The sequence below is a fragment of the Chaetura pelagica genome, unplaced genomic scaffold (genome assembly GCF_000747805.2).
Source record: "Chaetura pelagica isolate M959 unplaced genomic scaffold, ChaPel_1.0 scaffold275, whole genome shotgun sequence".
NCBI classification, from domain to species: Eukaryota; Metazoa; Chordata; class Aves; order Apodiformes; family Apodidae; genus Chaetura; species Chaetura pelagica.
The window spans coordinates 912,245-938,175 of record NW_009953486.1 but is presented as its reverse complement, the minus strand read 5'-3'; the positions used below and the strand labels follow the sequence as shown (position 1 = coordinate 938,175).

The 25,931-nt window shown below is 44.5% G+C and overlaps 2 protein-coding genes across 3 annotated transcripts in view; both read right to left on the bottom strand.

Annotated features, from left to right (window-relative positions):
* LOC104389588 (peroxidasin homolog) overlaps window positions 1-15,915 on the bottom strand; it is a 44,464-nt gene extending 28,549 nt beyond the window's left edge. Inside the window, exons 1-3 of the mRNA XM_009998602.1 lie at window positions 15,899-15,915; window positions 13,331-13,426; window positions 3,342-3,413 (exon numbers count right to left, since the gene is read on the bottom strand). Coding sequence (XP_009996904.1) covers window positions 3,342-3,413; window positions 13,331-13,383 — 125 coding nt within the window. The 5' untranslated portion in view covers window positions 13,384-13,426; window positions 15,899-15,915. The remainder of the gene's footprint in view (window positions 1-3,341; window positions 3,414-13,330; window positions 13,427-15,898) is intronic.
* Window positions 15,916-19,878: 3,963 nt separating this feature from the next.
* Window positions 19,879-25,680, bottom strand: PCMTD2 (protein-L-isoaspartate (D-aspartate) O-methyltransferase domain containing 2). Of its 2 annotated transcripts, none has more exons than XM_009998599.1 (5): window positions 25,349-25,680; window positions 23,932-24,034; window positions 22,010-22,181; window positions 21,714-21,837; window positions 19,879-20,261 (listed from the first exon to the last, which is right to left on the bottom strand). In XM_009998599.1, the coding sequence occupies exons 1-5, from the start codon at window positions 25,653-25,655 to the stop codon at window positions 19,879-19,881; spliced, it is 1,089 nt and encodes a 362-aa protein (XP_009996901.1). In that variant the 5' UTR covers window positions 25,656-25,680. The 2 variants fall into 2 exon arrangements, with proteins under 2 accessions (XP_009996901.1, XP_009996903.1); XM_009998601.1 differs by having other exon boundaries at window positions 21,714-21,756; window positions 25,349-25,679.
* Between the last annotated feature and the right edge of the window lie 251 nt (window positions 25,681-25,931).

Below are 25,931 nucleotides of genomic sequence, written 5' to 3'. Positions count from 1 at the left end.
TCAGCAGGCTCTAACATCCCCTCCTTGCTTGCAGGAACAAGTTCTGTCAAGAGCTACTAGAGGATTCTAGCAGGCACAACCTTCACGTTACTCCTCTCATTCACCCTGAAACCCTTTACAAGCAGCAGCTGAAGCAGAGCTGCAGAGCTCACCAGCAGTGCCTTTTGCTCTCACCTGAGCAGAAAAAGAAACATGACACAAGCAAGGACACTGACAGGGCAAAGGCCCAGGCAGAAGCACCATCCCATGATGTGGTCTCCACAGAGACTCTATTCTCCAGGGTGCCCATGCCACAGGCAGAACAAAATACCTGCTGGGGAAGTTAAGAAATAGTGCTTTGGTCCCAGGGCTGGACATTTCTGTGGGTGATGCTGGAGAAACTCAAGTAGCAGCAACCATTTGGTTTGAACATAAACCAGTTGTGTCACCACGACAGGGTGCTGACCTCCTGTGGGGACTCATAAGGGGACAGTCATGTGGGGGTGTTGCCATTAATTCCCACCCAAAGATGACCTAAAGGAGAAAAAACTGGAAAGCCATGAGCAGCTGTGCCTCTCCATGGGCTCAGCATGTGTTTGCTGTCTGCCACAGCTCAGCACCTGCTGTGAGCTCACATGGGCTGAGCCATGTGCTTGGGGTTGGCAAACTCAAGCAAAACATCTGGTGAGGATCTGTGGGTATTTTGTGGATGGCATTCAAGAGTTTTTTCTCCTCCATCTCCCAGGTACCCTATTTTTTCTTACTGAGAAGACATGTTAACAGTTTGAAAACATAGAAGGGAGAACCAGACACCAACAGGAACTGAGAAGAGGCAGCAGGAAGGGATGAGGAAACCTCACGACTCTAAGACCTTTTAGCCCAAGAGAACTTCTCCAATGCATACAACATTGCAGACAGCCAAAAAGCCAGCTCCCAGTGGGGCAGCATTTAGGATAATTGCTCATTACCTGTGGTGCTGTACCAGGAGTCCCCAGCCAGAAACATCTAATGACTCTATCTCATCCCTCCCACAGACAAACAGGTCTTCTCGTCTGAATTTTGAAGCTGTGCTCTGGAATCTATCAAATTCCCCACACTATGCTGAGGAAAGAAGAGAGGAGAGCCAGGGGAAGGTCTGAACTGCTGCAAAGTCCCACTGGGCATTCACAGCAGGCTCCTCTCCTGCCAGGGTCACTGCCCACCCCCCCATCCAACACCAGTTACAAAGGTTTCCTTATCAGGGTGGTTTATAAAACTGTCAGACTGGGATATACTACAGCTATCCTGCCCAAAATGAGATGCAGAACAGAAACTTCACCAGAATCTGCTGCCCTTCCTCTGCCAGGTCGAAGCACAGTGGGAAAAGACTCTTTTCAGAGCATTTATTTGCTGCAGGAACATTTTCTCTGAGTCCCACAACAGAAAGCTGCAAGCTCTGAGTTCTGCATATAGAACCTGAGCTGCTCTGTCCTCCAGATCTCTTGCTTCAAATATTCTGGCCAAACTTTCTCAGCAAGTCTCTCAGGGATTTAAAAGGATTTATTCACTTTATCATTTGAAGACCTATCTGAGTCTTCAGGCAAAAGTTTCACCATCCAAGAGAAATCAGCAAATTCTTCAACTCTGGTCAGTTTTGATGAGGGAATTGGACAAGGCAAAGTTCCTGGAGGGAGATTTGCTTTAGGAGTGCAAGGTCTGAGCTTCCCTCATTCATTCATCAAGCTCCACATCCGTGGGAGTTCACTACTGTGGGTGTGAGAATCACTGATTTTTCCAGTTTGCTGCCCGGACTCAGAAATACAACTAAGCATCCTAAGTACTGTGCAAATGGAAGGGTTTCATTTGCAAAAGCAGGTGATTTTCAGAATTCAAATACAAAAATGCTGTATTTAGTTAGAGCAATGCTCCACCTCGTCCAGTATTCCAGCTCTGACAATGATCACAGGAGACCCTTTAGGGAAAGCAGGAGAGCCTGCCCACCATCTGTGCAGAACATGTTCCTCTTACTGTCCCAATGTCCATAATTATGAGATTAGGGATATAAAGGGGTACATTCATGTCTATTCCCTTTGTTCATGTACCTGCTGTCCTAGATTTCCTTGCCCAGGAGGGTGTGGAGACAGAAAGCAAAAAGAACTGGACAAATTCATGGAGCATAAACAGGTATTAGAGACAGGTCTTCCCACCTGAGCCAGGTGGGGATCTGTGTGCAGCACTGGGCAGGGAGGCAGGAGGCAGAAAGCAGAAGATGATGTCAGGGACCTGCCTGGACCGAGGGCAGGAACTGGGAATTCTTACACAGCTCCACAGGTTGGGTGGAGTGTCTCTCCAAGTTCAGGCTGCCAGCATCCTTAGTGTCCCCAGGGCTGGGCTGGAGGTCCTGCCCAGCTGCCTGCCAAACATCTGCCTGCCAAACATCTGCCTGCATCACACAGAGACCACGTCATTTGGAACCGTCTGTTTCCCTGACTCAGGAGAGATCCAGGGTTGGAATGGCAGGTCCAGAGATCAAAATGCCTCAGCAGAGCTTTGAGATAAGGTAAAACCCTGTGGACTTGGACTCTGTTTTACCTCTAGATATTTTAGTCAGCTTTTCTCACCCTCTCTAATGGGAGAGATCCATCAGTATTAGTCTTCAGGATCTTTTCTATTGTTTTTTGCAACTAAGCACTACATGGTGCAGTTTGAGAGGCCAACATGGGCTGTTCTTGTGCTCTGGAGGAACAGCAAGAAGGTTTTCTACCAGTCTACTAGTTGACCCAGTCATGTGAGCCTGGGCCACAATCAGGGTACTTTGAATCATCCTGCATTCATGGTTTGGTGATTCTGTCCCACCCACACAGCAAAAGAATATTTAACAAATTTTAAGAGAAAGCTACTGCACAGGGCTCCAGGATAAAGTGCTGCTGTGTTCCCACTCTTCCTAAAACTTCTTACAGTTGACTGAATTCCTTATTGCTCAGGTCTTCCTTCTTTCAGCATTCCCACCTTTACAGGACTGGACTTTCTCTTGCTTTTTGGGACCACGAATGAACCAACCTAGGAAACCTGAGCGTGTCTATCGTGCTACTCTAAGGCCAAACCTGCTCAAACAAAGTCAGTAACAGGATACATCAGAGTTTTAATTATTATTAAGACAACTTAATGATGAAAAATGAAAGTTCTTAAATGGCACATTGAATGAAAAGGGATAAGAAACATGATCCAGAGGAGAAGAGAGAGAATTTTAAAGCATGAGCTGGATATGCCTGACTTGTGTGGGATAACTCACAGTGCAAGGGCATCTTTAAAGCCTGTGAGAGATGGAACTGACAGAAGTAATCAAAAGATACCCTCACTGCAGGGTCACTGAGGGGACTTACAGAGTGTTGAGGTTCTTCAGTCTCCTGAAGGCTCCAGGTTGTATCTCCTTGATGTGGTTGAATCGCAAATCTCTGCAAGCAGAAAATGTAATCATCAGTGCCCTGGGGGTACCAAGGAGCCACCAGCAGCTCCCACGGGAGGCAGGGAACAGGGATCCTGGGAGAGTCTGTTGCTCCAGGCCTGCAGGAACTGGAGAAATGGAGACGAAGACCATGGAAGGGAGTGGGGAAGTGGGCAGGGTGGTTGGGATCTACTACTGTCTGCAAAGTCAGCCAACAGCCAGGGCAACCCTACATTTACAACATTCATTTTAATTTCATAGAAAACCAAAGGCTGGCAGGACTGAAGTGCCCATCTCCAGGAGCACCAGCTGAGGTCTGCAGCTCAGCACCCCAGGCTCGTGTGCAATTCCACTTGCATTTCACACTGATTTGTAGGGGAATGCACCTCATCATGTGACCCACTCTTCAGTGCCCTAGCAAAATTATCTTTGCCCTAAAATGGCTACACCTCATCAAATAACCTCACCTAACAAGCATTTCCCATTCTGCTCTGCAAGGCTCCAGGGCTCCCAACAGCTTCTCCTGCCTGCGCTGCACAGTCCTGCCAACTTCCAGCAGGATTAGTGCAGAACAGGGGATTCTGGCAAATTTCAAGGGCTGTCCATGTAACTACACTGACTTGGAACCCTAAAACATGAGGTTTTGATTGCTAATGAGATAATAAAATAAGAGCTAAGTGGTTTAATCTGGTTCACTGAGTAGTAACACTTCTATAGGGAGCGTGTGCTGCTTTGGCACCTGGCGTGGCCCAGGGGATCAGAACAAATTGCTAGTTTTTATCCAAAGCACAACAATAAAGTTGTTTTTTTCCCCCCTCTCTTACCCTGCCTGATCTATTACATGCAGAGAACATACAGGTTCAGGCAGCCTTTTAAGGGCATTTGCTTTAAGAGCAAAAAAACCCATGGACACGCAGCCCTGCCCGTCCTTCCAAGTGACAGAGCATTTGGAGACAGGGTTTAAAACAAGAATTCTACAAACAGCTACAAGTTCTACACTTACTGTTAGAACAAGCATCAGCAAAAGTTGTGTTTTGATAACGTTAAGATTAGAAGGAGGTGCATTTGTTGCAGGTGGCTGCAAATTCCAACAGACAGTGGGTATCTACAGGGGTTGAAATATTTCTGAGCAAGCCCTGGAAAAAATTATACATAGTAAGTAAACTTGGTTTTTTTTTTTAAGATATAATGTTTCTTCAGCTTAACAGTTTGCAAGTCTAAAGCTGATTATTTTACCATTAATAATTCTCACTATTTTATTTTTTTTACTTTTTAGGCAGAAATCACACAGCATTTTTACCTAAATTACCCTGGAATATTAAATCTCTGCCTTGTTGTCCTTTTGTTCTCCCTGGCTATAACAGAACCCATCCCAGTGGTGCCTTTTCTGCTGTTTTTCCCTTTCTGTAACTTGTCACCTCCAAACTGAAGAAAGGGAAGACTAAAGGAAGGAGAAATCTCTTCCCTTTCTCAGTGGTGTCACACAGGGAAGTATTTAGAGGGCAGGAAGGAACAGAGCTTCAGTATTGAAACAAATGTGGGGAACAGCTTTAAAAAGTAAATGTTGGGATTAGAAGGTAAAAGCACCATTTGTCCACTGCAAAGTGTAGGCCCAAAGGATCAGCCTTTGGAATTGCAGTATTTAACAGGAACCTTCCCTTTGACACTTTGTGATGAGTTTGGCTTGCCTTGCCTTGTCTCCAATGTGTGTTCCTTGCTGCTCTTGCTGGAAGGTGTTACCTATTCCCCTTCCCTGGTGGTGTGAATTGGAGGATCTCTGTATGGGATTTTCAAGGCAATGGTTGGCACCACAAAGCCAAATACAATTACATATTGGCAAAGGTGAGAGCACAACCTGCTGACTGTTCTCCACGGCCTCATTAAAAGGAAATGAGGAAAGACAAGACCATGAAAAAGGGTGAAGAAATGCAAACTTGATTTATACACTGCAATGCACAGACACCAACCCTGCCTGCCCTGGGGGGCTGTAAAGAGCTGAGTAATTAGCCCAGGCAGCTGGCTCCAGGTAATAGGAAACATAACAAATACATGGAAGAAATATTCAGGGGTCAGGGCTGAAGCTGTTGATGCTCACGGGAGGCAGGCAGTGAAGTGTAAAACACCACTTTGGGTCCCAGGCTGCAGGTGGGGGGAAAAGAATAATCAGGCTGTATTAATGAACAAAGACAAGAGTGATCCTCCCCAGCCCAGCACTCATACAGCTGCCACAGCTGGAGCAAAAAGCTACACCCAGAACCACAGGTGACTGAAAAAGCCCAGAAAAGGAAAACACAAGCTCCTCTGCTCTCAGGGTTGGTCTCACTGTCAGTCACTTGCTGAAAACAACTCCTTGGAAATGGTGCTGGGGAAATGGAAGGAGAGATGCCTCCTGACAGTTGCCACTGCTGAGCCAGCAATGGGGATGTGGTTTCATGCAGACATTTGTGTCCCTACACCACCCCCAAGGAGCACATAATAAAATGTAGCCTATTATTTTAATGAAATATTTTGATTTTTCTTCTGTTTTCTGTTCCAGATGAGTCCCTGAACCCCAGATCCTGAACTCAGCTGTCGTGCACTCCTTTGGAAAACTGACTGTCCATCAGGCAAAGGCAACAGCTTTCCCCAGAGACCAAAAGAGAAACTGAAGCAGTGCATGTCTGCTCTGAGCACTTCATCTCAAGAAATGATATGAATTAACTGGAGAGAATCCAGAGGAAAGCAATGGGAATGATCTAGTCTAGAAAAGATGACAATGAGAAGAACTGAAACAGCTTATTTAGCCATAGATACAGTAACCACATCAGAACATCATCACAAATTAAAATGGGCAAATAGTCACTGACTAAAATGGCAGATTCTGGTGTTGTTTTTTTTATAAACACTTCGAACAGCAATGCTAATTAAACACTCAGGTGGGCAGCAGGTGAGGCAGCCTTTAGCCACAACACAGGTTAGGCAGTGCTGAACCTGCCCTGGAGGCAGGAGGATGGACTAGACTATTTTGTTCCCTGTACCCAAGCAAGCAGTAAGAAGACATTAGGAACATCATCACAAATTAAAATGGGCAAATAGTCACTGACTAAAATGGCAGATTCTGGTGTTGTTTTTTTTATAAACACTTCGAACAGCAATGCTAATTAAACACTCAGGTGGGCAGCAGGTGAGGCAGCCTTTAGCCACAACACAGGTTAGGCAGTGCTGAACCTGCCCTGGAGGCAGGAGGATGGACTAGACTATTTTGTTCCCTGTACCCAAGCAAGCAGTAAGAAGACATTAGTGTGGATGTCCCCACACAACAACAAAAAAAAAAACCTGGAGGCACAGATAAACCCCATCTTCCTCCTGACCAGGGCATTAAACCAAAATCAACTTGGCTCATCCCTAGTTCTTCCCTCCAGCCTGAAGCTTCACTGGGAGACACCGTGTGCCTCGGAGAGCATTCCTTGCAGAGTTTGTCCCCTATTACACAGAAGTGCTGGTTTCCTTCTATTCCCAGGGCACTCACTCTGGAAACTTGCCATTTCTTTCCCAGAACAACTGTGTTTTCCAGGGGGACCCCCCAGGCAGCCCCTCCTGTGCCAGCTGGGTCTGGCACCGGGTGCCCCAGCAGCTGGGCTCCCTCACCCCCACCTGCTGCTCTCCACCTTGGAACGTGCAAAACAGGGGGGAAAAAAACATTCCCTTGTGATACAAGTCTCCTCCACGTTTTCAAGGCCCTCAGTCTGGGATGACAAGGTACCTTTCCAGCAGAAACAAAGGGGAGAGCTGCTCTGAAGGATCTCAGAGCCTTTTCTACCTTCACACTTGGTGCCTGGAGGGCAGAAGAGCAGCTACCCTGCTCCTCAGGGACTATCCCAGCTTCACTGGCTCAGCAGAAAAGCTCACCAAATCCTTGTGACAGAAAAACAGGCCAGAATTTATGGATAATCTGGGATCTGATATTGAAACAACTCACCTTTTCTGCCTCTGGGGACCCAAACCCAATGCAGAGGCTCAGCAAGAGCTCCAGAATTTGCAAATGGTTGGGGAAACAGGTCTTTACAGACTGACACTTGAACCTTTCTGATCCTCTCAGCTGCTGCCAGAACAACCATTCCTGAAAGCGTTGTTAAATAATTAACAATAATTAGCATAGAAAGCAATCAGTGGCTTTTACATGAAACTCCTGTTTCCATTTGATCTATTTAGGCTTTTACAGAGTCATGTATCACTGTGTTAACTAAGCAGATAATTAGCTACAAGAGGTATTTTGCTGCAGTTCCATGGAAATTGCTGGGTTTGTTTCATTGAGGCATCCTTCATGCTTAAAGCAACAATGCTGGCAATTCTGGACCATTGCACCCAGAACTGGTTGAGTAAGTGGCAGCCAACTAGTCAGTATCAACAAAGACACAGAGAGTAAAGGTGGTTTTCCAAAGAGAAATAAGACACTGAGGTTCTCTCTAGTGTTTCCCAGGGAAGGGAGGTGTGAAAGACATCCTAAAGGCAACTTGTAAGTCAAGTTTCCCACCTACAAGAAGAGCCAGAACATTTCTCATAAAGATGATGGTTTCTCTTATCTGCAGAACATCAGGGTCTGCTCTCCAGGTTCCCCTGACCTGCCAAACAGCTACAGTCCTGGCAGGAAAGGAAAACTGTCTTGCTGAGATGGAAATTAAGTCTTCCAGACTCACTGTCATCAGCTCACCAACTCAGGAATGTCCCCCTCTCACACGAGTCCCCAAATGGCTTTGATAAATGACAACCTTCATCTCCAAATCCCTACATGGGCAGCTGAGTGTTGCCATCTCTGCCAGATGGATGAGGAGACTGCAGGGAGGCTCAGGGCTGGGGGTTTTTCCAAGTTCTGGCTATTTTGGGGTGTCCCAGCTTCAGACACCAAGGTCTGACAGATTGAGGAGTGAAGAGGAAAGAAAGTATGTTCAGCATGGAAATACTAGTTAACCAGATTCTACCCTCATGGAGCAGAGGGGTGCAGGGAGCCTCGTGCTGCAGAACAGCCTGTTCTTGCTGCACTGTCACTCTGCTGACATTTTACAGTTTAAGGGATGAGCACACCAGATTTGAATTAAGAAATCACCACAGTCATTCCTGAAACCAGTTTTTAAGATTTCAGCTCCCACAAACAGGGGTCAGGTTTTCAAAAAAGCCATCAGCTGGGGCAAGACAGTCACTCAGCTGTTTGGATCCCACCTTTTCTGTGCACACGAACTGGGGTGAATGTTGTACCTCCCAGCCTGGCCCTGAAGGCAGTGCCAGGGCAGGAGGGGTCTGCTGGTGCTTCAGCCCTGGTGGAATCATTTCATCAACTGCCACAGAACATCCTTTTAGCTCTTGACAGCTAAGGCAGGAGCAAGGAACACCTCCAAACCAAAGGTTTGGCCCTGGACACGTATTCAAGCAGGGAGATTACACAGCAATCTGTTGACCTCATCAGTCTGAGATAATTTGAGCTATTCTGTATTAGCAGTGAGGATGGAGATGAGGCTCTGATCCTGATCAAACCAGCTCATTCTATTCTTGTCACCAAGGAGCAGGACTCTGTTATCCTAATTCCTATTTCCTTTGCACCACCTAGTCAAGATACTGCCCTTTCTCTTCTCCTGATGTCTGTTCTCATCCTGATCTGGAGGAAAAGAAAATATGTCCAAGTGTAAAGGCAGATTTACCTTTTCCTGCAGGCCAAGCAGAGCAGCACCCTGCCATCCTCAGTGAGCTGCTGGGGTGTTCCCTAAGATCAAGTCTCAGGTGTCAGCCTTTCCCTTCCTAAGAGCATGATCATTTAAGACTTTACCCAGGAGACACAGACACTCACCAAAAAACACTGACTTGTCCTTAAAGAGCACAGGAAACACTCCTGGTACACCCCTGGGGAGAAGGGTGTGGTGAAGTCAATGAAAATGCAAATACTCAAGTGGGAACCAGAAGATGAAGCCCTGGGAAGGCAGGATTTCTAAACACTTGAGGTAGCTGCAGTTCCAAGAGTCGGGATGTTCTCATCAAAAGATGAATCTTTCTAGGAAGGAAAATGTTTTAAATGCCTTCCCTCCTCATTTTCTTTCCAATGAAGGGACTTGTATAAACAGAACATGCAGAAGGCTTTGGTCACCTCTAAACGTTTTCATGAGGATGAAATACTCCAGGGAAAGGAATCAGAAAGAGATCACACCTGGCACATCCAGGATGCTTGGGTGGGGGTTTCATGGCTGTGTGTAAGAACATCGGACACAGAGGAAATGAGTAATCCATCCTTCACCGGGAGCACAGAGACCACAAAGGGAGCCTCATTTCCAAGAACTCATTTACTCAGGAAACCTTTCCCCAACAAAGGTAGAAAGTTCCCTCTCCAGACCTGGATCCTTAAGCCAGACAGGGAGCTACACCTTGTCCTGCTGCAGAGCAGGGGGGAGGAAGAAAAGAACTGAGCAGCCACCAAACAAGCAGCACAACCACGAAGGGAAACAAAACTTGTCAAGCTGGCCATGCTCACACTGCCCAATTAGCAACCAGGTCTGTGAGCAACTGGGTCACCTTCAGTTCATGCCAGCAACGCGTTCAGAGCCCTCCTTTGCTTGTGCCCTCAGCTCTGCTGAGAGTGCTTCTCTAGGAGCACTCATTCATTATGTGCTCTGCATAATGCAGCAAGGAGAACAACCCATGGATAATTGGGTTGCAATCCATTAGCTGCCAGCCAGAGGGGAACTTCTTTCCTCGGATTTCTTCTCCTCATGCCCACACGTTTCAAAGTTTATTGTTTTAAATGTCACACTGTAGAACAAATGACCTAGAAGGTTAAAGACCTATTGAAATTTTCTGAGTGTATGTTTCCCAGCTGTTCCCTTCTTTGGGCTGCTGGCTAAAAGAAATGTTTGAATCCCAGTGGTAACCAGCAGATCACATCTGGATAATCATGTTCCAGTTGAGCAAACAGCAGCCAAGATCCGTTTGCAGTTATACACCATGAATTTTTACAGCTTACTTATCTGCACACATGTAGCCCTTCCTGCCATCCTACTCTCTGCTCAGGATAAAACAAGCAGACTTCATTACCCAAGATAAACTGTCTATTGCTAAAACCAGACATGGGGCCAGATCCTCAGCTGCACCCAGCTGGGATTGGGAAGGGGGGAGGGGAATGGCAAGCAAAGAGGAGCCAGCAACAGCTCATCAATCCTGGAACTGGTTCCATGCCAATCCCAGCATCGCTGGGGGAAGGCACTAGGCTGCTCCAAGTTGGGCCAGCTGGCTCCAGCCCCGAGGGGCCATCTGCCAACTGGGCTTGTTGGAGCACAGCGTGTGCCAGCTAGAAGACTTCCCCACTCTTCAAGGATTGCTAGAGAGAGGGTGGCACAGAGTCGTGGAGGTCAGAAAGCCCCAAACTCCCAACTTCAAAGCAAACTCCATCTGGAAACTGCAGCTGTTCTGTGAGGGAACTGAGCTGGAGCTTGGGATTGGTGTAACAGACTCAGTCCTGTTCATACCAAAGGGCAAATGTGGAAAATATCACAATTCCACATTTTCTACTCAGAATAACTCCATGATCAAGACTATTCTTGCTGAAATTCTGAATGTTCAACTGACATAACAGTCCTCCCAGGAGAAGCATTAACATACCAGAAAGCTGGAGTAGTCAGGGCCTTGGTTAAGAAGCATTCTTTGATCTTTCACAATTAAAAAGAGTTTAATTACTCAAATGCTATTTATAACAGATACAGATGTTGGCTGGCAAAGGCACTTACATACATTAGATCTTCAAGGTCGCCAGAAAGTCAGGATTTTTACTTGCCACATAGAATTTTTACCATCAGAGAACACTTACCAGGCTCACAAGTCTTTGCATCTCTGGGCATCTCTGCCCACCAGCCTGGCCTTTGCTGACACTTGCACAGCATCAGAAGAGAATGAACAAGATAAATTCTGTTGAAAAATACTGGTCTATAAAGACAGTCATCTCATTGAGTAGAATTATTACTTTTATAGCCACACCTATACCATTTAGTTAGCTTTAAAACCCCAGTTTCCCATTGGAGGCTGTGGTTCTCTTGTTAAACCAAATAAAGCAGCTTTTCAAATGGTTGAGTAGGCAAAACAGGGACCATTTCCAAGCAGAGGACCTGCAAACAGCCCAGAGCAGGGCAGGGAATTAGGGTGACTGCACTGGAAAACCTGGTCACCTTTCTACATTGAGTTTTACAGAAACAAAAATCTCTTCAATGGCAGCAAAATACACCCTGGAATGTTACTGAAGCTGCAAGGACAATCCATGGACCAGAGCTTGATTTTGCCCCCTGGGGCACAGAGAATGAAGTGTGTTGTTGCCAGATGGCATTTAGAAATCCACCATTCCAGCACTGAAAACAAGTTGGTGAACACAGTAAATTTCCCTCCCTCTGCACTAAAAGAATCTCCACCAGGAACAAGCTCAGTCTATCCAGTGGGGCAGAAAATATTATCTCATTTCAAACAGAGAACAGAAACTAAGCTTTACTGAGCTCAAAAATATCTCAGTCCAGCCAACAAACCAAACTTTTCCCCCAGCAAAAGCTGTGTTTAAACAAGGAGAAACAGGTCATTTCACTAAAACCAAACAGTGTTTGGGTATTTTAAATGTTTTAGCATTTCAAGATGCAGGGGAATGAGGGGAGAAAAAAGTTTGGTGACAATTTGCAAAGTCAGACTCTGCAAGTAGCTTGAAGAGCAGATAACCATGACCCAGTTTCAACAAGCTGTGCAGTACTGACCAGTTCCCCAGTGCAGATTAACCACTCTAACCCTAAGCCCAGGGAGAAAGCAAGTCCAGAGTCTGACCCTCAATCAGGTTTTTTTGCTGTAGCAAGTGCAGACATTCTCCTGAGTGCTACTAATGCCAGCACCTCTGTGGTTTCCACCCACCAAAGCAGATCTGGAGGGCAGCAATTCAAATGCCACCATCCTGCCCACATCTGGCTGCCAGCAGAGAAACTGCATTGGCAACAGCAGGGAGATGCTTGCAGGAGAAATGCTGATCCAGATGTTCTGGCTGAGACCAGATTTAAGTTGTTACAGGCACAGGGACAGACTCCTCAAACTAGTGTTGAAAAAGTTATGCAATCAGCAGCAGCTTAAGGAAGATGATCATAAAGATAATTTTTTTGGACAAGTCTTTCCTACACAAAAAGGGTCTTTCAAACCAAGGGATCAGGTAAGAGTAGCACGAAGGGGAGTGTTTTGTCACACAACACTGCATCTTAGAGCCACCTTTAAGTTCAGGATTAGTTCAGAATGATGGGGGAGTGCTCTTCTGGATCCATCAGCAAGAGCTGTCTGGGAGTCTCCAAGAGTTACATGCCCTTTCCCCCCACTTTTTCTGACCAAATGCACTCAGCCAGCAGCTCCCTCACCAACAGGTACTTTATTTCTCTTAAGAATCTGTGAGTTGCCCCAGTTTTTGTTTTCCAAACAAGGCTTAAGTGTTTCAGATAGCAACTGTACTCAAACCAGTACTCAAAGTTTATAAAATCAATGGTGGTGTGTGTAGGAGAGAAGTGTTTGTTTTGGTAGAGACAAAAGCCTGAACTGCTGCATTTCCTCTCTCTCCTCTACACCCGCAGGCAAAGCCTTCTCAAATGTAAACTGTGTACCATCCTAGAAGCTTAGTTTAACATTTGTGACCTTTGATTCTCCAAAACTGTCTCCCAGGGCTCGCCCTGGCATCGTTCTTATTAAATCTTTCCATTCCCTTGGTTGTTCTGTTAACAAGTAACTGATTTCAAAAGCAGCAGTTTCTGTCTGATGCTTTAAAAGCCTGAAACAGCCTGTGCTGCAAACTCTGCTGGGGGGGTGGGGAAAGGAGGGTAAAAATCATGCCTTTGGCCTGGAGTTTTTCTATCTTCTTCCTAAAGATTAAGCAGGTAAGGAACGTAGTAAAATGAAGAGGTTACTCACAGGATGTTTGTCTGGGGTGGGATATCAGGGATGGTTTCCAACATCAGATGCATGCATCTTACTGTAGTCCTGAAGCACAGGCAGCGACTGGGACAGGAGCAGGAGAAGCCAGGCAAGAGGAGAAAACACAGAAAGCCTCCAAGAGCTGAAGATGGGAGCAGCATGGTGTGTGCTGGAGTGGATTTGCCTCAATTCTGAACTGCAGGGAGCTGACCAAAAAAAAAAAAAAGTTTCCCAGCACGGAGGTCCAGGAGGAGGGGACTCATCAGCATGTGTTTGCAATTAAATTAAGGCAGTTTGACAGTCCAGCCGCCCACCCTCCCTGCCATGATGTACAGCCCTGCAGATCAGGCTGTTCCCACCCCTCTCTAATTGTGGTGCTGGGATATAAACTCTTGATTTTGGTTTCTTTTTGCCTTGTTCCTTACTTTGAGCAACAAGTTAACCTCTCACCTTCTCAGGCACCGAGGTGGAAACGTGCAGAAGGCACCTCTATGGACAAGGACCAAAAAATGTCCCAGTGCTTCCAGGGATGAAGTGGGACAGGGATGGCCCCAGGGCAAGTTTTTTATGTCAAAATGTTTGCCTTGCAGCAGTCTCTGCAAACAAAGGACAGTATCTTATCCAACAGCCTGACAACTGTATCAGGCAGTGAGATTGTCAGGACAGAGGCTGCCTCTTATTACATGTAGTTATAACAACCAGCAAAACTACATCTCCAACCATAGATGGGTGTTTGGAATGCTCCAGATAAGTGATTTAAAAAGGGATCTCATTAACAGAGATAAATAACCTGGAAATAAAGAAAAAACAAACCTTGACTTTATGCTGTAAAGTTAGAGTAAAAGCTGATGAATTTCCAAGACCGCTCAGTGTGATTTCTTCCTACAAGGGTGGCATTTAGAGAAATGTCAGGTCTTGAAGAAATAAAAGGCAACCGAGTGATGGAGTGGGAAAGAAACAGGAGTCTGAGCTTTTGCAGGAGGGCAGATCTCAGTTTGTTTGCCCCATCAGATAAAACCTGAAGTGCAAAAGGAAGGACTTACTTCCAGTTGAATTAATCACCTTTTGCTGTCATAAAGCAGCTCAGAGGGCAAACAGTTTGTCTTTGAGTTTACAATTTTTACTACAAAAGGTCCTAAATGTGTGTGTTTAGCATGACTGGGAGGCATGAAGATATAAAGGTACCTGAGGAATTCCAAACACAGCACCATTCCACATTACCTGGAAGATCAAACTAAATTTCCTACCAACCTGCACAGCTGCTTTAGACTGAAACTACAACACAATTGACATGAAACAAACAGTATTTAAGGGTGACATTTAGACCTCCCAGCCCTCTTCTTTCAGATTGTCACTTGAGCATTTGGGGACAGCGTCGGGTTTTGAGGCTTCACTGCCGAATTTCGTGTCACAGGTGGCAAAAGCTGCATCTTTTCCCAGCTGCGCAGGGGCAGGACACTGGTCTGCAGCCCGTGCTCGGGAAGGCTGCTGTTTGCCCTGACACCACTTCGGGACCTCAGCAAGGTCGCTGAACTCCTCCCCGTTCCCCCGTGTGGACACAGAGGATGGTTGTGAGCAGAGTGTCCTCTAGCGGCCACCCAGCCCGTGCTTACAAAACCAGGTTGGAAAAGGATAAAAGATCTCTCTTCTGCCTTGGCCTTTATGCAGCAATGGAGAGCAGATCGCTCAGGTGAAGGACAGTTTCTGACCCGGTTATTGGAGGTGCATCCTTCATGTGCATGAGAAAAGACAAGGCAGGCTGTCACCCAAGCCTGCAGGGATCACAGGTTCTCCCAGCCTGATGGCTCCCCTAGCATCTCTCTCCAAAGCACACTGAACTCTGCTAGGACAGGGGAGCACAGCTACTCAGGAGCTGCTCTGTAAAGCACTTCTAGGAAAATAAAACAAAAGTTCTCTCTTCACACTGTGCTTCTGTATTTAGGAAAGTCATCAACATCTTCCCTGGCACTTCTGGCCAGTTCACAAACACAAGGCTTTTGGTTTTTGTCTCCAGTTACATCTTGAAGCACAAACTCTGAGCTCTAAACCAGCCATCTGCAAAATAAATCCCTTCCAGGTTTATCCTGCTCACAGGAGAGCTGGGCATCAGCCCTGCTCTGTACCTACTGTCTCACACCCTTCTTGCAGTGCAGTGGGAGGCAGCTCCTGGAAAGACTGACGGGTTCTTGTGCCCTGCTTGGTGGGAATGGGATCTTCAGCCAGGTCAGCAGATTTCTGTGCCCATGCTCAGGAAAAACCAGAGTGCAAAAACGCAAGTTCTGCAACCTGTACACTTAGTTAGAAGCAGATCTTCACTTGAACTTGAAACACACCTCCTCTGCAGTTCTCATCTCCCCTTCTTGTGACAAAATGGGACGTTTGTGAACAAAAGTTAAGGCTAGTAGCCCTATTTCCAGCCTTTGCTGGGGAAACTTTGTCACACCAGTAGAAAGCAAGGAAATTTGAGGTATTTTTTTAGGTGTGTTTCTCTCCCACCTTCACTTCACAGTTATCTCTGCTCCAGCAGAAAGATTTCACCGGGTGTGTCCCCTGAGGAGCTCATCACCACTCCCAGGGAGCTGAGATATTGTACATTTTCTATTAAGTGAACATAATAATGATCTGATTAATTCACCTGATACCATTTGTATGACACATCCATAGCTTTCCAAAGCATCACGTGAAGGAAAACAGTAACACTGAACTAGTCTGGTGTTACAGTTGATAAAAGGACACCTGTCAGGCACACAGATGAGAGGAACAAGCACTGACTACAGGTAATCATCCTGCACAAGCAAGGTTAACAGACATTTAAATAGCAACAGCTGTGTTTGCTGTTATGATCAGTTTCCTGTTAGAGCTGAAACCAAAATGCTATTCTCACTACTAGTGAAATGGAAGCTCTCAACACCAGCTCTTAAAACTCTGCATTCATTAAGCGCTGAAACTGAGCACAGGAGACAAAAGGGGAGCAGCAGTTCAGAGGGCATTAAACAAGCTCCTGACATGTTTAGTTTAAGTGAGTCCTTGAAGCAGAGAAATAGGTTAAAGAACCTCTTGCTACCCCTTGTCCACAGGTCCAACTGCCAGGTGAGCGAGTTCAGTCCTTAACCATTCCGATACATTAAAAGCAGACCAGCTCTGTGTGCCAACCCCAAAACATCTTGCACAACAGAAAGGATTAGAAATCACCAGCTGGACAGGTGTCTTTTGAGAGGTTATTTTCTGAGGAGTTCAGCCAAAACTACACACCTGCACCACATTATTAAGGGCTTTTTCTAGTGTTCCAGTGTCTTAGCCACCCATTATGGAAATAAGAACTGATCTACAAAGGATTCCAACCACAACATGATGCAAAGCCATGTAAGAAGGCTAAAAAGTCTTTACTGAATTTATTGATACAGAAACACTTATTAATAAAGTTTAAACCGTGTAACACTTTGCATGCCTCTGCTCAATTTACCTCTAGTTTCTACACAGGTTTTCAACATACACACTAATGATTAAAGCAGTTCCAAGTTCACTTCATTTTGCAAATTTACTGCAGTCCTGGAACCTAGAAGGAGTCACATACAATGCAAGTGGGGACTACTGAGAACACAAAGGGAAACAGAGCAGGTAAAACTCCTTACAGACTATACAAAACCAGTTTTGCTACAAGTACCCTATTAGAAATGCATACAAAACTACAGTGCAAGTGTTTGTGCACAGGGAATAGGTATTTTTACAATTCCCCTTCATTTACAGGCCATAAGCAATACTATTTCACAACTATATTACACAGAAAATTTCTACTATTGGTTTGTTTGGATTTGTGGGGTTTGGTTTGGTTTTTTTTTGATAAGGGGACAATCTGACAACTTAGAACATAAAATTTCCTGTATATATATTTCTTTATTTAACCTTATCCAGGAAAAATAGCAGTATTTTATGCATCTTAAGTTACAAAAATCTAGCAAATGTAATAAAAAAGGCAAATCTGGTGAAAAATCTGATAAAATATCTTCTACAACTGGGGGTAAAAACCAAATAGTGGTAACTGAAAGATAATTCTCCCTCAACTGGTCAGCTTTGACAGACCCTCTGCAAGGTTTACTAATACAAACCTGAAGTCTAATATATTTTTTAAGCAATTTCTTGAAAAGAAGTTTGGTAATTAACAAACTGAAGGATGACCTGGTAGTCAAAAACAGGAGGCAACCTGTACTATGAAGGGGCAGAGAAACTGTGCCACAGGAAGGCACATACCTGGTGTAGCAGCTCTTGAGCAGAACTGCGCAACAAATCCAGAGGTAACAGCCTCTGTTTGCCACCATATTCAAGATTTTCATTTGTAGACAGAAACACTTTGTAGTTGCCAGAATTACAAGATGGGCACTTGTATGTTTACAGGAAACCATCAGCTCAGTGGCCACAGAACTGCCCCAGTTTAAATACAGAAATCAAAATCTGAGGGGGCACAATAGCTCGGGGTACCACTTGGACCAGAAGTGGAGACTTAGGAAACCAGAGGCAAAATCCAGCCTGGGACCCTGTGATGTGCCAGTGGCATTCTCAAAGATATACAAACAGCCTGATCAGCAATGAGGAGTTTTCCACCTCAGGCTTAGAAGTTACCAGAATTATCTGTTTAGTTTCAAAGCTGCATAAAACTTCAAAACACTGTTTAGCATTAAGCAAGTTGTGCAGCTCAGTACCACTAACTGAAAACCCAGCCTACTTTTGGCAAGAGTCTTCATTCCTCCTCAGAAAATGAGGAGACAGCTTTAAAAAAATAAGATATCCAAGGGATCCCAACCTAAGTGCTTCTGATGGGGCAATGCATTAACACAGCTTCATTACCTGCTGAGAGAGGTTTTCACCCCCCTGATTTAGGAGTATGGGACATCAGCACAAGCCCAAGGGTTTCTTTCCAGTCTTTACCAGCTTAGGCAGATTTTTCTAACAGCTGAACTAAGTAAACTTCTTCTAAATTATCTCCTTCCATCACTGTTACAGGAAGACTTGGGAATAAAAAAAATTAGAGTTCACATCCACAGAACTGCAGAGTGTAAAGTCTTTCTATATGAGACTCTTAAAACATCTACTTAATTGTTGCAGGAATAAAACATCCTACCAAGTTGATCAATTCCTTCCCCCGTGTGTGGGCTGCGTGTACAGGAGTTGTCTTTTAGCCACTTAGCTACACTGGGGCACACACAAAGGAACACCTCAGAACTGCACCACTTTGGCTTTCTAGGCTGTTTTGGGGTTCTACACACCCTCCACAAAACTACACTTGGCTGATCTACCAGGACCACAAGCCACTCTGCTCTGCACTTCACTGTCCAGCCCAGCAGACAAGTTCTCACACAGCAGCAAAATCCAGATTCTGTTTTCACAAGCAGTTTTCACAAACTCACTGCTACACTGATCAATTCCTTCCCCCGTGTGTGGGCTGCGTGTACAGGAGTTGTCTTTTAGCCACTTAGCTACACTGGGGCACACACAAAGGAACACCTCAGAACTGCACCACTTTGGCTTTCTAGGCTGTTTTGGGGTTCTACACACCCTCCACAAAACTACACTTGGCTGATCTACCAGGACCACAAGCCACTCTGCTCTGCACTTCACTGTCCAGCCCAGCAGACAAGTTCTCACACAGCAGCAAAATCCAGATTCTGTTTTCACAAGCAGTTTTCACAAACTCACTGCTACACATCTCTACCCTCTTCTGTAAACATTTCCAGAGCAAACAGCCACAGCCCTGACTGCCCCAGCACCCTGCCAAAGCTCATCAACTGTGCAACTCTTCACTCACCTCCCTCGCTTTTTAAAACCACCAAGAAACCCCCCAACTTTGCATCTCTAACAGACTAATTCACTAGGTGTTTTCCATTTAAAAAAAAAAACAATATTCTGTAAAATATTCTCACCCTTTTACTGAAAAATTATCTATAGCTTATAAGCAAAACTGAGACCAACCAAAGGGGAGCTGATGCTTTCCTTCTCATTCAAAATCTGGATGCCAAAGGGGTGATATGAAAAATTCTCTCTTTTCACGTCTGTGAAAGTTGTGCTTTTTCAGATACTGGAAGAAGCAAGATTTGCCAGGTCAGTTTTTACTAATAATCTTCATCCTCCATCAAACACACACCACGGTAAACACGTGGCAGGTGTAGTGGGAGAGAGCACAGGCAGCAAAGGTCTTTGGGGAACTGCTTAAGAGTATTTAAAAACTGCAATTCATCAGAGCAGCTGTGAGATGTTTAGAATCTCTCTGTGCAGTTCATCTCAGGGAATTCAATCCTCCTTTCCATCAGTAGCTGAGCATTTCACCAACTTGCTTCCTAAGGAATCCCTGCTGTAGGATAAAACTATAGCACACAACTGAGAAGAAACAACTTAGAAAAAGCTATAATGTTTAAGTATACAGCAGCCACCTTCCCCAGCTAGCCTACTGCCTTGGGTGGTCATATTAGCAGGCAAGCAAGTGGTTTACATTTGTCAAGCCCCTAAGTAGTGCTTTATTTTCTGCCTACTTCCCACTTCCTAGAAGAAGGGAATTACTTTTCCCTGTAATAAAGCAGGTAATATTTCAAGGGATCAGGCAAAGGCAGACTCAAGACCTTTTCTCTCAAAAAGTTTACAGGGGGATCTGGCTTTAGTTCAGAGGGTTTAGCTTCTTCCTCTTCTTCTCTCTCATCTTCCATGTCCTCACTGTTGTTGTTATCATCAGAGGGGTTGGAGATCCGACTGGCAAAGACCTCTTTGTCCAAGAACACAATCGTCTCCATGCGGCGGCGACGCACGCGTCTCCGTTTGAATTTGGGGGGGTTCTTCAGCCCGTTCCCACTTCTGCTCATTGTTTCCTGATGGATAATCTTTTTGATGGTTCCTCGGATGGCGATGCGAGCCAGGTCCTGCAGGCTGCGAACGGCCACCGGGGCTACGACCAAAGGAGAACCATGAGCAGACACAGATAAACTGCACTCCTAGGAAAAGCTGCATTTGCTCACGTTAAATCAGGCCACTTGAATCCCCTGCTGTGGTTACAGAAACAGTTCTATTCAGCTCCTGTCAACTCACATAAACTGCTCTGCAATTTTTCAAACAAAATGTAATTATGCATTTCTCCCATGAACTGAAGAATGAGATGGAAAAGTTTCATATTTTGCTGTCAAGTCCTCATTATTATTTTAAGATATACCTGCCTTGAAGATATAAGAACGCAGACTTACAGAAACTGTGACTGTTTAATATCTTAGAAAAGATGTTTTCCTACCATAGATAACTAGACCTAAAATCTATTTAAGTCTTCCATAAAGTGATTTTTCTCTTGTCAAGTTACTTCACCTTGCCAAGTTATAAAACACGAGTACTATTTATGCTTTTCAAAAACTGCTTCAGACAGGCTGGAAACCATTTGGTAAAAGTAATTATAGAAGCATACAATAAGTTATTGTATTAAAATGCCTCCCACACTAATGGTTTGGAAGACTGTTCTGTCTTCTGCACTTATTTGCTGCCAGCCCATCAGTGCACAACATAACTCATGTAGCATAAAGTAAAAATGTATTGATGCAAACACATCCAGGTACTAAAATGAATTAAAACTGAAAAAACAAACAAACAAAAAAACCTGAAGGACCTGAAGGAACCAGAAAAAAATTACATGGAATATATATGCAGGTCTCAATACAAAGCCACAATACAAAGTATACTTTGTGGACCTTATAGCACTGTAGGGACTGCTTACTGAGCTGCTTTTTGTCACGCAGAGCCACCTTTCCTGAATAAGAACAAAGCCTGACTAATCTCTTTATGGAAGTGTCTCTGTCTTTGTGTGTTCTTAAGAGGCCTCTCTGCACTGAAGTCTTAATCTAAAGATTGAGGCCACTGTGTACAACCTGCATTTCAAACAGCTAACCAAAAAATTGCACAACTTCTGTGCCTCAGGCACTCCAGGTTCAGGGTAATTCTGTATTGCTAGGTGGTGACAGCTTGTGAGGAGATACTGTTCCCAGGTGCTACTTGTGTGTTTTCCACCACCATGGCAGAGTGCCCGAGAACCATGAGAACTCCACACTGAAACTGATGTCTGCACGGGCACAAACAAAGATGAAACAGCCCACAAACTTTAGGTACAATTTCACAAGAAATAATTTGCATTTAGAAGCTATTCTCTGCAATTCTGATTCTTGCACCAGGCCTCTGCAGGTGTACTCAAAGAGAGACTAGGATCCAACGCAAGACTTAAACAAGTGTTCAAGGAAAATGATTCCAACTGCTTCCTTCTTTGAAAGGATTCATGGGGATGTTACATCTCAGGAAGCAAGGTGCAGCTTCCAGCCAAATAGCAGAAGAAACCTCCCCCATGCTCAAGAATGTCTGTACTCACGCAAGTGAACCAGCCTTGATTTTCCTGAGTCTGCTTGGTTGGGCTGAATCAAAGGAGCAAAGGAAACAGCAAGAATCTTCTTGGTCTCCCAGGCAGAAGGACCAGTACGAGTTATCTTGGTCAACTAAAGCAAAACAAGGAGATTACTGTCCACTGGGGGGAACTACAGGAAGATTTTTGAGCAATACGTCAACAAACAACTTTTCTGCCTGCACAAATGGTTAAAGTACTAGAAGCTGCACCAGTAAAATATTGAGAATAACTGACAGAGAAACACGAGTAGAAAGGCACCCAACCTTCTCTTCTAGAGGCATGACAAGAATTCCTCCAACTTTCAACAGGTTCTTCATGTAGTCTTCATGTTCCTTCTGCACTCCAGCCCCACAGTAAACCCGGTCATACTGAGTACAGTCTGGAGAAATCTCCAGACAGTTGCCAGTCACAAATGATGGCTCACAAAACTCAAATCTGAAAAGGATCACATAGGAATATTACAATGTAGCAAATGACTTATTTTCATCATTCTGAAAAACTGAAATAATGAAAAATTCTTGGGAAAAAAAAAAGAAGTTTCACAGCATTTCCCCTCTGAAGCCTGCAGATTCTAGACATTACCAGAACAGCTAGGAGGCTCAAAACCACAGGACAACGAGCTGAGAATTCATAGATTAAAATCTCCAAGGACAAGGATGCATCATTTCATACTTGAGCTGCACACAACTCTTCACACCAAGCTATTTTTAGTCACTTGATGCTGACTCTGTTATAATAAGCAAATATAAATATTAGACCTGCAATTCCAAGTGTCAAAGTCTTTTAAGGATTGCACCAGAGGGGGTTGGTGTTTTCAAAAGCTTGTAAATGGTTTTCAGATGTTGTAGGGAACTATAACCTAATGCCTCAGAAATATGCTTTGCTAAGGCCAATGGAAGTTTTGCCATGAGCTTCAAAAGGACTGTGATTTCACCCTTCATGAAGAGAATTTTTGCCTATGGCATTTCTGATTCAGTTTAGAAGAAAAAAATGAATGATTCTATAATGAGTCTGGTTTTCTTACATGCTGCAAATTATGAAAGCTTTAAGGCCCACATTTAAGGGCTGATTTTGAGAGAAGTTGTACAACGTATCCATTCTTTTCCTGCTACCTTGAGAGGCAGCTCAATACAGCACCCATTTATTCCTAAACCCTTCCTGAAGCTGCTTTTGCTAAGCAGGCTAGACATTCAGAGCAGGCAGCTGATGGTTCCTGCACACAGGGTTCTAAGAGCACAACCCAGCAGCCATTTCTCTCAGCAATGCCAATTTTCCAGTCACATTGATTTCAAAGTTCAGCTCACTTTTGCTCCATAGCTACATTTATCTGGAGGGAGAAAAAAAGTCTTCCTTAAAACACCTATTCAAACATTTGCAATGGGGATCTGAAAAAAAACAAATCCCAGTCATCTACATGCAAGCACCTTCCATGCTGAAAACTGTGGCTCTGCTGCCAAGATCCAGAAAATACAGAAAAAACATCAGCACAGCAGCAACAGCACAAGACTGAGGGGTCTGAATTCTAGCATTCAATGGCTTCAATTTCCTTCCTCCCACGAGGGGAGGATGATGAAGTATCTAGAGATGCTTCACTTTTGTTTGAACAAATTGTGAGACGGATCCAAAAATATGACAGCTCCAGCTTTTATTGCTGAGGTTACTGCTGGCAATGGTTATCTTGCTGGAAAGTTATTACTTGTGTCAGCAGCAGAATAAAGGTTCTGAGGAAGAACATAAATCAGATCCCAAGCAGTTTTAGTACCAACTTAATCATCATAAAACTACCTTCATATTTTAAAACACCATTTTTCTACTTCTTGGATAAAACCTATTAGGCCATCACAGAAATCAGTGCTTATTCTCCTGATAGCCAGGCTCTCAGATCACAAAAGATAACTGTTACTGTTATTCGAAAGCTTCAAGTTGTTGCCTGCAAGTGCATTTTAAAGCAAGCTTCCTCAGCTTCCAGGCTCTGCAACAGTAGCACTGCTATGAAAAACACTGCAAAAATTCCTGAAACTCCCCCACAAAACAGCTTAGAAACTCACACACTGCAGCTCAGCAAGTCTAAGGAGCCAGAATCCTCGGATTACCCTGAATCCAGAGCTGCCACAGGGGAGCAAGAAGTGCCATGACTACAGCCAGAGGAACAAAATGAATCCAAACAGGCATTCCTCATTCTTACTTGTCAAAGCTGTCACTTGTTTTAATGAAGAAGTCCAATTTCTGCTTTGCATATTCGATGACATCGGAATGAAGCTCCACCCCGTGGTTAACACCAAAAGGACCTGCAAGGTTAGAAGACCAGGGTCATGGTAACAGGAAACAACACAAACTCCAACAGGACTGAATCCTGTTTGGGTTACTTCCTCTAGCAGATTGCTCCTTCAGTGTCAGATAGTCAGTGCCCATGCAGGGTCAGCTACCTCAGTACAGCAGTGGGAACAGAAACCCTGTACCTGCAGCTTCTGGCAGCAAACAAGGCTGTTTTGCACAACTGATTTTAAATAATTTGCTCTTTACTATGCAGGAAATTCCTCTGTAGAAAGGAAACACTGAGACTACTGCTGCAAAACCAACCACCTGGAAAAAATCCCAGTGCAGAACAACAGCCTCCACGTTTTAAAAAATCTCTCAAAAAATTGTTTTGTGATTTTTATAGCCCCTTGCTGATGTGGTAAAAGTCTCCTCAAAGGAATCAGGAGCAGTCACCACATACTGTACCACAATTAACAGCAAAAATCAACTGGAAAATACTGAAGTTGTTCACCACCCACACTTTTTATTCAGAAGTGACTCAGTAACTTATCAAAAAATTCAGAAGAATTCAAAAGCCCCAGGAGTTCCATGTTGGCATCCCAAGTAACCTGAACAAGCCTGGCAGAAACCCACAAATGTGATTTCATGAAAAGCCATGGAAGATGGGAGCTCCATCCTGACAACAAACATTTTAGCAGTTAAAATTCTTGACCCCAAAAAAGGAAAATGCAAACCCTGCAGCCATTTGATGTCTATCCTGGCAGCAGAATCACTGACTGAAACTTAAGAGTAAACTGAAATTGTGTAATTGCATTTTGATGCTTTGCTTTGTGGCTGTCATGGTCACCATGTCAGTTCTGATGCACTAACTGCTTTCCAGAGACTATTTCCACTTGTGCACAGGGAAGGGTCAAACCTGGATCTGAAACATGTTTCATTTCAGACAGGATGGTGTGAAAACAAAGAAGGCACAGAGCAGCTGCAGCCACAGGTTTCTGGGGACATGCTCAATCCTCATTTAAACAGGAAACTCCTGCTCCCAACCTGGATTCTTGCTTAATGGGGAACAAACCCAAGTCTGTGTCCAGTCCTGCAGAAGCCCCCTCCAGCCACCTGTGCAACTGCATCACTGCCTGTTCTGAACTGCCTCTGGAATCTGGGTCCCACCCAGCTCCAGAGAGAAGGCTTCAAAAATCCTGATAAACTTGTCAGTCAGATGAATGCATCCTTTACTTTCCTGTCTTTTAGTTTCATTACTTGAGGAATGCTTCACTCCCAATTTCAAAACTATTTTTCTCTTTTAATCCAACACAAACAGTTAACGTGATTGAAAAGGTATTTACCCAAGATGAGTCCAACCATAGAACTCAGATAACCAGTGCCACTGCCCAGATTCAAAAATGACAGCCCTGGTTGCAGATCCAAAGCTTCCATCACCTCAGAGTAAATGCATGGTGCTGAGAGATGAATATTTCCATGTTTCCATGCCAAGTCCTTGTAAGCATTGTCTTTGAATTCTTCCAGGTAGTAATCTGCTCGATCAATGGCTCGGAAGGCCTGTTCTACCAGCTCCGTCCGGATGTATTGAGCCTCCTTCAGGTTATCAATTAATTCATCATTATCTTCTCCTGCACTCACTGCACCTCCCATCTTCAGTAGTTTTCTGTAAGCACTACAACTAAAAGAATAATAACAGAAGGTAAGGTATAGAGCATGCACCTGAACACTACATTATGCTGCTGCGTATGAAATACTTGGGAGTGATCTTTAGGTACTTTCAGAAAAACAAGCAGCAGAAAAACATCTCCCCCCATCCAAACAATGAAAACCACAAAACAGCAGATCCAGTATCTAGTACCTGACATGACCAGGGAAAATCACAATGGGCAATTTCCATGTGCAATGCCTGTCTTCCAACACCACCAC